The sequence below is a fragment of the Poecilia formosa genome, unplaced genomic scaffold (assembly GCF_000485575.1).
Source record: "Poecilia formosa unplaced genomic scaffold, Poecilia_formosa-5.1.2 Scaffold456, whole genome shotgun sequence".
Lineage (NCBI taxonomy): Eukaryota > Metazoa > Chordata > Actinopteri > Cyprinodontiformes > Poeciliidae > Poecilia > Poecilia formosa.
The window spans coordinates 254,033-264,144 of record NW_006800395.1 but is presented as its reverse complement, the minus strand read 5'-3'; the positions used below and the strand labels follow the sequence as shown (position 1 = coordinate 264,144).

The 10,112-nt window shown below is 39.5% G+C and overlaps 1 protein-coding gene across 1 annotated transcript; it reads right to left on the bottom strand.

Annotated features, from left to right (window-relative positions):
• Positions 1-553: 553 nt before the first annotated feature.
• LOC103155931 (semaphorin-3A-like) lies at positions 554-9,583 on the bottom strand. The gene is made up of 12 exons (XM_007577824.2): positions 9,571-9,583; positions 9,381-9,523; positions 9,168-9,282; positions 7,713-7,782; positions 7,414-7,561; positions 6,225-6,444; positions 6,047-6,138; positions 5,164-5,205; positions 4,701-4,858; positions 4,524-4,579; positions 2,506-2,645; positions 554-1,631 (listed from the first exon to the last, which is right to left on the bottom strand). The coding sequence occupies exons 1-12, from the start codon at positions 9,581-9,583 to the stop codon at positions 1,119-1,121; spliced, it is 1,710 nt and encodes a 569-aa protein (XP_007577886.1). The 3' UTR covers positions 554-1,118.
• Between the last annotated feature and the right edge of the window lie 529 nt (positions 9,584-10,112).

The following is a 10,112-nucleotide window of genomic DNA, read 5'->3' as shown; positions in this document are numbered from 1 at the left end:
ACAGATGAAGCACTGCTACAGTTGCTGCGTGTGCATGGTCTTTTGGGCAGGTCTTTCAGACATTATTTATTAAATGTCTGCGGTACAAGAGTCCCACAGTGATTATAATTTTGTCATCCATCCATCCACCTGGAGGGTTTCCTCCCGTGCCAGACTGTATTCTAACCACACGCCTTATCCACCTTAACTGACTCATCTCAATGTGGAAGAGCACTGACTCAACTCTAAGTCTACTCTAAAATTGGCCAGAAAACCCCGATCGGTGCATCTCTTTGTTTTAAGTCTGTTGCTTGTGATGATACAAACTCAATGTGTCAATGGAAACGGCTCCAAAAATAAAACTGACTCAACCCCACAACAAATTTATAACATTTTCACAAATAATAATGTGTTCTGCGGGTGCTGGTAACTCTTCATGGCTCCAGGGTGTAATTTGTACAAATGACAAGTGGTGATGAGAATGGAAGGAGGGCCACAGAAAGATGTTTGTCAATTACTCTGGCTCTTACAAATGTCACTGCAACATGCACATACATTTTAAGCATAATTACTCGTTTTCAGTTCAAGACTATATTTTTGCATCATTGTTCCAGTTGTCACTTTCCCCATTCTGTCCATATTTAGATCACTTAAAGAAATGTTATACATAGAAGAGTGCTTCTCAAAACCTTTCGGATTGTTCATGAGTGGCAGCAGTGTGTTGTCCAGAGAGTAACAGGTAACACACTAACTATTAAAGTAGTGTAAATGGCTTGTAGAATAAGCTGTAGATGTGTGTGTCAGTTTATTGCCTCCTCATGTGGGTGAATTTCCTCTCGCGTATTTGCTAGTACACGCGACTATCCTAGTGAAGAAGTGTAAAGGGATCGTGCAGAATCAGTTTGGGCAGTAAGGCAGCACATGCAGGAAGCTGGTCACAGGGATGAGGAATCAGGGGGATGGTGTACCGTATAGTGGTGGTATCCATAGATAAATAAACACAATACAGGAGGTGGAGTGTGTCTGTGCATGTCTTTATGTGTGTACTTGTATATGTGAACACCTCCATGAGTATCTGGTCTCTCAGTTACTTTCTTTCACTCTCCCTCTCACTCTTTTTCATCCGTTTCTCGCCGTCGTCACTCCCGAGCACTGCGCGGTGCCCGAGAGCTCGGTTTCCCATCATGGGTCCTGCGGTTTCTCCCCTTTCGGATCTCCTGGAGGTGCTTCCATTTCTTATTGGCCGGTCGGACAGCAGGACCCAAAGGTACGATCTCCTTCCTCGGAGACTCAAAACTCTTTGACACCTGGTCGGCACCAGCATGCTTTCGTGCCCAAACTTGCTCACAAATCTGGTCAACAGTGCTGAGGTTAGGGTGGTCCACCAGCTGCATGAAGTCCCGATACCAAAGCTTTTGATTGGTCAGTGAGGGAGCACCTCCGCTGCGAGGATCTAATCGAACAGGGGAGTCGGAGGGAAGATTGGAGATGGAGGAAGACGTCGATGGTACGACTTCTAAAGTGATTCCCAGCAATGTCTGGGTGAATCCGTGCTCCATAGCGTGGCATTGGTAGACACCGACATCTCTCTTGAGAACCCGACGAATCAGTAGGCCCCTGTCTGTCTGCAGGATACGTTCATCGAGACGTACCTAGAGTCAAAGATATGATTCGGTTCAGCTCGGACAACATGATTCAATTTGTCTGTTGAACTGTCTCTATGCGGCCTGGTGTTTTTGTTCCCTGAGGGAATGACCCACCTAAATTTTGTTGCCAATGATCAAATGTCCTCTGTCTACAGAGAAAACTGAGGCCCTTTCTGTATTTAACCATTTCACTCCTGGGTAAAGCAAATGAAAGAGCTACTAACTATGGAATATTTCTTTATCTAATAGCTTTCTCTCCAAGATCATGCCACAATATCTTCTGCTATTTATCTATATGGATAGAAATTATTGACTTGTAAAGTGTCTTAAGATTACATTTGTACAGAACTGGTACTATGGAAATAAAATGTAATTACTTTCTTAGCACATCTAGTGAAATTCTTCTTTGCAAAATAGTTCAACTCATTCTGAATCGATGGAGTGTTTTAGAGCAACAGATTTCAAGTTTGTTTTTGTTTTTTACAGTGTCTTAATTAAACACTAATATAAAATCCCTAAAGTAAGTCATGCCACCAGTTTTGGTTCTTTGTGTGATAGTGCAAATTGTGAATCATTGTTAGCAGCAATATTTTGACAGATTCTGGAGAGAATAAAAATGAGCATGTTTTTCTGATCAGTAATTTAGGTAATGCTCTTATGAAACCCAATCTAGTCAGTGGCCCCTTATGGGTAGAGTTACTCTAATTACATTTTCAGCTGTCATGGGAGATGAATCATCCAAAAGTCATGAATTTGAGCAATAAGAAGAAAATAATGAAGTGGATAATCTGATAAAAACAAAACAATACGGTGACCTCAGACAGCATCGTTACAATGTGCCTTCATCCCCAACTCGTCCTCAACCTTCGCACTCTCTCACCTCCTCTCTCGGGTTCTGTGGTTGTTTCTGATAAGTCCAGGTGACTCTGGCCTGAAGGGATTTGGGGATACACTCCAAGAAAGTGCTGCTTCCCTCAACTCCATACAGCTTCCTCTCTGCAACACGATGCTTGTGGTGGTCTGAAGGGGGCAGAAGAGACAAAGATATAATTATAGGCTTGCTATATTTCATTAAAAAAGAAAGAAAAAAAAACACAGTCTAGAAAATATTTGCCTTTCAGTACCTTGGCTTATGTTGTTTGGAAGGGCATTTAAAAAATATATTTAGACATGACAGTTCTTGCACATGACAGGAAAATGTATGATTCCTCTATACAAGAGCATTTCTTCTCATTATTTATCAGAACTTGGTGAATTGACCCAAATATTTACACATGTTTTGACTTCTAAAGTCCTAACTTAATGACACCTTTTGTTTCTAAGCCTTGTCTAAAACGAATGAAAGAAAAAGAAAAACTATTCAATAAATACAGAGGATAAAACTTTAGCAGCAGCATGGGGCTTTAAGTGGAAACGATTTGGTGTAACCTGCCAAACAGACTGACCAGCCGCTCCAGTCACATCAGAGACAATTGCGCTGATTTTCATCAGTTTTACTCGGCCTGAATGCCACATGATGTAATCTCATTACCCAGGAGCTCTTTCAGCGGGAGTGATTAGCCTGATTTCGTTGTGGTGTAGAAACACAGAGAGGGGCTGAATGCTCTCTTTGTGGTCTGAGAGGACAGATGTCACCAGAGGTGAAGCGTTTTGGCTGTTTTGCCATGAAGACAGTAAGACGTCACATACCAAGACTTTCACCATGTCAACACAGGAAAAGGCACAGACAGTGTTCATGAGAACATGTAGAATTAAAACCTGCTACATTCTACATATTTTTGTTTTCACACAAATTTACCATTAACAAACAGGGCTGTAACAAGATCTTATAGCACAAAAACCTTACAATACTAACAATCAGTACATTTACTGTGTTTTTCACTCAACACTGTGCAGTTGCTATTAGGCTTAGGGGTAAGAAAGGAAGGAGTTCTTTAATTGCCCTGTTGTGTTGACAACATCAACTAAAGACTGATCATCAGCACTGATAAATGAAGCCGTGACCTACAGCTACATTTATTTTTAATGTAATTTCAGAAAATATATATATATAAAAAAAAACTGCATCAGCTGGTTGAAGTTGGAACTTTAAACTGAGTTCAGAATGTTTATATGATGAACTATGAATGTGAATTACGCAACTTTGACCTGACCAAACCCAACACAGATCTAGTTTAACGTAAACTGGTGCAAGATTGGTCACCAGATTGCCCATCAGCGTTCACTTCCTAAAGCATTGAAGAAGCTCACACCAATTTTAAAGTACCTATGAAGCAGATTTTTGTTAGTGTGACAGAGAAAAAAAAACTGTGACAAAGTGACCAAATGTACAAATTAACTTTAATCACACAAATAGCACAACTGACTAACTATTACCAGTTGTGCAAAAGTTGGTTTGTGATTCAGAGCCTCCTGTCAGAATTGAAGGTCTATTTTTGTTTTCAATAAACCCTGTAATGTATTTGATAAACTGTGATTCAAAATATCTTGACTTATCACACCTGAACTTGGCAACTCAGGACTGAAAAAGATTCTTTATAAAAACAAAGAATAGAGATTTCTAAAAGCTTTACTCCTAAAACAGAAAAAAGAGGCAGCTTAATGCACTTTAGTCATCAGGATTAGACAAGCAAAGCACAATATATGGACTTAAATGGGGAAGGAGATATTCTGCAGAGCCTTGTAAATACTTTTGCTGGTTAATGAAACCATAATTCTATTCACGGAAACAAAACAAAAAAATGGCGATTAATAGTTTTCCTGGAAATATTGTAAAAAAATATCTGGTCTCCTCTTGAACCCATTATTCTACATCCTCATAAGCTGACTGTATCATTACACTTCTACTAATAAAATTTAACTGGGCTGCATTTTACAGTGCGAGTGTTGTAAATTTACCTCCTGAGCAAAGGGTGTTGGGGTCCCCGTTCCTTACATCCTGTCGACGGAAACGTCTAAATGGAATATATAAAAACAAAAACTGGTTATAGTCATTTCCACTTTCTGTCAAGACTTCAATTTCTTTACAGCTACCTCTCCATATGGTACGTATGCCGTAGACATTTTGTCACAGACCTCTTTGTATTCGGTAGGTAACGAGTACAGGACGTTCCGTCCCAAGCGCAGTATGGATCTCGGGCCAGGCAGCACTCGGCGCATGCCTTCCCATAAACACTGCACCGGTGAAGAGGGACTTGGGCGATTCCCGTGTCCGAGCCGACGTACAGCTGTTGCTGTGAAAACAGGCAGGGGCGAGATGGAAACGTTTGACAAAAAGGCCTAAAGAATGTCCATTTATCAGAATAGAAAACAGCTGGAGTTCTCTGTCATAAATCAAATCGTTTATATCTCTGTAACCGTGACGACTGTGGTAATTTATGACGCCTTTAGGTGATTTGAAGTGAACTTTCTGTAACCATTCCGATTTAGTGTTGTCACTAATCACCTTCTTTTACTGTTTGTTTTTTCAACACATGGCCTCGAGGGTGGTCATGTTGTTAGCATGTTTCTGAACAGGAGAGAGTCAAAGTAAACTTACCCGTTTGGAAGAGATCTGCATGTTAATAACAGATGAGGCATCCTGAAGAAAAGAATGGATTAAAAGAAATATTAGTACCCTTAAAATAGAAATAAGCCCTTCGTTTGTAGCAGTTAAAGACACACAAACATTTTTAGAAAGCAGTATTTCAAAAACTGCTCTGTAGAAACAAGAAATGTTATTATCATATAAAACGACTGTAAAAAAGGTGAACATTCTTACTTTTTGCTTTAAGCTTCTCTCTACTTTAAAGCACAGATATCAATCAGCGTTAGAACCATTAAAAGCAAAGTTTTTTTCACATTTTTACACATTCACTGCCCAGCTTGTAAATGTAAAGCAGTCTTGGAAAACAGTTGTTGGTTGAAAGGGATAAGAATAATATCTAACTGAATGATCCAAGTATTGTTACTGTTTTGTCAATGATTTTTTTTTCTATTTCAACACTATTGCTAATATAGAATATTCTTTTAAATTGCTGGGTAGGGTGCCCGTCTGTTAGATCTCCAAGCTACTATCTCTTAAATGACCATTCTCCTGATTTCCTCCTCCACACTGTATAAACAAGATCATAAATTGATTTGTTGTATTTTAAATCAAATTTTCAGTTATTTTTTTTTTTTACTTTAAGCAGCATTTTTGATTGTCTTGACTTTGTTTTTCATCATATTTAATGTCTGTTTGAAGACAATTGAAAGTAAGTTGGGAAATGTGCCTTTCTGGTCACTTAAAAACAGTGGCTGCATTGTTTTCCTATAAATTGCTGCTGAACTGTTTCTGATATTTCATCTAATAAAAAATTAGACAGGTTAGGCAAAATCATAAAATGTGGTATTTATTTCTACTTTCTTGTACAACACGTTGAAGTTAATTTAGTTCTTACTTTGAAGACCTCCAGCTCTTCCAGTAAAAGTTCTTCCATGTTGTTCCAGCTCTCCTTGGGGACACTGATCACCTTTAGGACTGTCCCTTTGTCTGAAATGCCACATGCTCATTATCTCCCCATCATTTTCATTTCACTAAAGAGAAAACGCAAAGTGAAGGAGAAACCGCTCACGAACCTGTTCCGATGAACATGACATCATACTGCCCATCAGCAGCATTGACTCTGTCCACGGCGATCTGTGTGAAGCTGTACTCCACGTTGGTCCTAACAAACACAGGCCGTCGATTCATGGGGTACACCGGGTTGTACATCAGGGGGTGGTGACGGGCAAACTGGATCACATCATCTGGGAAACCTTTTGTGGATTCAAAACTCCCAAATGTCTTACTGGGACACTAACGGAAGGAAAGGAGAAACACATTTTGTAGTTTCCAGAACTTGCTAAAACATGAAAATGAAACTGCTATGACTGAACTCATCCGTTCCATTCAAAAAAATATTTTTGCCTTTGGTTTTATACAAGTGGAATAAAACATCTGACTCATCAGTGTTTCAGCTGGTTAAGAATGCACCAAGCCCCAGTTGTGCGGCCGCATTGAGGTCATTATGGTGTGAGGGCTGTCAGGGACTTGGAGGAGATTTACTCCAGGTCAGAGTCCAGTTTCTCTCTTTAATTAAAATTCCAGCTCTGGATTTTCTGAATACTTAGGAGCACTTTAGCACCTTGAGACATCTTAGCTTAAAGCTAGCTTATTTCTTCTTATAGGAAGAAATCTGACTCATTCACTTTGGTCCAGCCTGACCGTAAGCCTTGCAAGCCTGTGGGATCTGTATCTGAAATCCAAATCAGTAAAAATGCAGTTTTACATTATTTCTGTTGCATTATTAAAGTATAACTTGCCTGCTAACTATGCAGTATGTCTGGAGCTGTTGTGGCCTTATAAAATGAAGTTCAGCATGAACAAATCCTGCTGACTGAAGGCTTCTGTGGTTGGTGGAGTGTCAAACCCTCATTGATTGGGACAACTGTGGAAATGTTTTGCACGGAAAACTGGTTTTTAGCACCATACTGGGTTCTCTGAAAGTACTGCCATTAAACTGTTTTATTAACATTATTTCTGTCACTGGCATTACATGGTTTTTTTGTTTTTTTTGGCCAGAGTCAACCCTGATTTGATTAAAAGTAAAAAAAAACATGAAGACATAAATTTAAAATTAATTTAAAAAGATGCAACATAAGGATGGAGGTGTGCTAAATTTTAAGGAATAACCTTCTTAAGAAAATTGGCTTTAATTATTTTAATAACCTGCTACGATTGGACGTTATTACAGTCTGTCTGCTGTTTTGTCAGTTATTAACATACCATTCCTGGGCGGGGATAGGGCACTTTTCCCTGGAAAGGGACCCATTGGTAGTTAGGCCCTTCTTTGTGTGCAAAGGGCCCCAGGAAGGCCCTCCGGATGTCATTCATGGAGTAAAGACACACAGCTGAGCCTTTAAACACACTGCTGCTGGGGGAACAAGAGGAGCAGGGTTAGATACAACAAACACATGCATGACATGTATGCACTTTGCTTCCTCGCCGTTCACTTTCCCTAATGCACACCCTCACACACTCACTCCTGCGCATAAACAAACATGCACATGTGACTCGACTCTGACCTGGAAGTAGAGAAGACAGTATAGACCAGAGGGTTCTTTTTGTCCCTCGTCTGCAGCAAGAACACGTCCCCTGAGGACAGACACACACAGACAGCCGGGTCAGGTGGCGGTAGCCCAGAGGTCAAAGGTTGGGGAAAAGATAAACAAAGCCCTATGGACATGTCTAACCACTTTAAAGAGACATTTCGCTGATTAGTGGGGGTCATGACATGAAACAGAATCCACCACTCAGTCTTGCTTCTTGAACAAAGAAGCCTTAAAATGTTACGATTTTATAGAAATAAAAAAAGTTTACAAACTAATGAAGTAATTTTTTTTTTTAAACAGATAACTCCTATAGTTTACCAACACAGTTTCACACACAGATTCTCTCTACTTTTGGCCTCAGGTGCAGTCCCAAGCTCATCATCTAGATAAGAGACTCATCGTTCACATGGAGAAATGTGAATGGCAGGTGCAGCCCGAGGCGGGGTTAGGGTTTGGACAAAGTCTTCCACTTAGTTAACCTTTCCTTCCGTCATGAGATGAGCACAAAGGGAGGTCATATTGTGGCCCGCAGAGAGTTTCAGACACTTTATCAGTCACATCTTAAAAACTCCTGCAGCAGCTGGAAAAACCACATGACAACAGATCTGAGAAAAACATTACATAACAAAAAGTCTTTTGGAGAAGGAAGTTTAGAGAATTATCGTATAACAATTGATGAATTTAAAGCATAATTATTGATGTATTACATATTATTTGGTTAAAATGTAATAAAACTTAATTCATAATGTTTTTTTTATTATAATTCTTCACATTAAAAGTAAAGATGCTGGTTCAGACAGTTGTTATCGTTTTGATTTCTTTCAATGATTGGAAATGGAGGGACATAAATATTGTAAGACATACAAGAATCATCAATCCTGCTGTAAATCTGTAAAGCACTTTAAATTCTGCCGTTTTACTTTAATCTCTACTTTAATATGGATCCCTTAAGGTTAAACGCTGTAAATGCTTTTAAATCCTGGTGAATTGATCACGTTTTCCTAACATCTTCTCCGTTTACACCACCAGAATGTGTTTCTGGGTAGAGATCCAGAGGAAAGGGTCAGAAAATCTTCCAACTTTTTTTCCCCCCCGTTTAGCTTTTCTTGAAGCCATATAAATAATCTTTTCCTTGAATTGTACAGCAGATATTGTCAGAAATGGAAACAGGAAGTATACATATCATTCCAAAGATTTCATATTTTTCCTACGCTGACTGAAAATCACTACAACAAAAGTTGAGGCACAGAAACCAGGTCAACCTTCTTCATGATTAAATTAACAGACTACAAATTTCATTTAAGTTTCCTGGAGAACCCGAACTTCACATATTTTTTTGTATGTTATATGATACTAAACCTAGAAATGTCCTTAAATTTGTAGTTTCATTGGAGTACTTCTGCTCCAGTGTGTGCCCTGTACACTTACGCAGCTCGTCAAAGTACGTGTCACTGCCATCAGCTCCTGGTACTGAGCAGATCAGACGGGTCTTGAGGAATGTTGTCCATTTGTTCACCAGGCTTCTCTGTCCACCCATGTCATTCTGACAAAACAAAACTCAATTATAATCTGATTTTGCATAAACACAGTTTTTAATCCCAATTTTCCACATTGTTGGATGTTGATTAAGTGACCTCTCACCCTGCATAACTGTCCAATGCGCGAGTAAGTGGACTTTCCCAAACCTTGAGCTTCAACCGCCGTCTCCCGGAAGAAGAAAAATATCTTGTCGTCGTCTGGATTTTCACTCTCAGGGACCCAAAAGGAGCCGACAAACTTTGGTTCTGGTTGGCGGAATTAAAGGCAATTAACACAGCCTCAGTCGTCACACCACGTTGTCCCATGAGGGCGCTTGATGCTTATTTACAAGANTTGTGCTGCCTTGCTTTTAACTGGGATGAATACACTAACTTAAGGTAATGTGATTAAAACCATGATATTTGGTGGTAGCAGCACAAAACATATCGGTACAGATTTTATTTCTGTAAAACATAAACACGTGTTTTATCTAAGAAGACCCACCAGTTCCTTTCTTGCATACTGGTTATGACATACCAAAGTACCACATACAGGCTCCTTAGCTGAGCCTGTTCAAGCAATGAACACTAGGGGGCAGGCTACACACACCATGTTAGCGCAAACAACCAACGAATGTGGTTTCTTTAAAAATAAAACACCTAAAGACTAAGACATTTAAAAAGGAAAACCTTGCTGTCCTAACCGAGTTTACATCCTCAAGCAGCATCCAATGATTTCAATGACTGCAACACTACATAACAAGTGGTTACAAAGTGTAGAGTATTTTTTTCACAATCTGTAGAAAACGAATTGTGTGAAATTTCGTGTGCTGAACTAGGAATCCTGTACTCACTG

Coding starts and splice junctions, on each gene's coding strand:
- LOC103155931 (XM_007577824.2), bottom strand. Junction 6,445..7,413: donor CCTATCCCCGCCCAGGAATG/GTATGTTAATAA, acceptor TCCTTCCGTTAG/TGTCCCAGTAAGACATTTGG. Junction 4,859..5,163: donor TGCAGATCTCTTCCAAACGG/GTAAGTTTACTT, acceptor CTGTTTTCACAG/CAACAGCTGTACGTCGGCTC.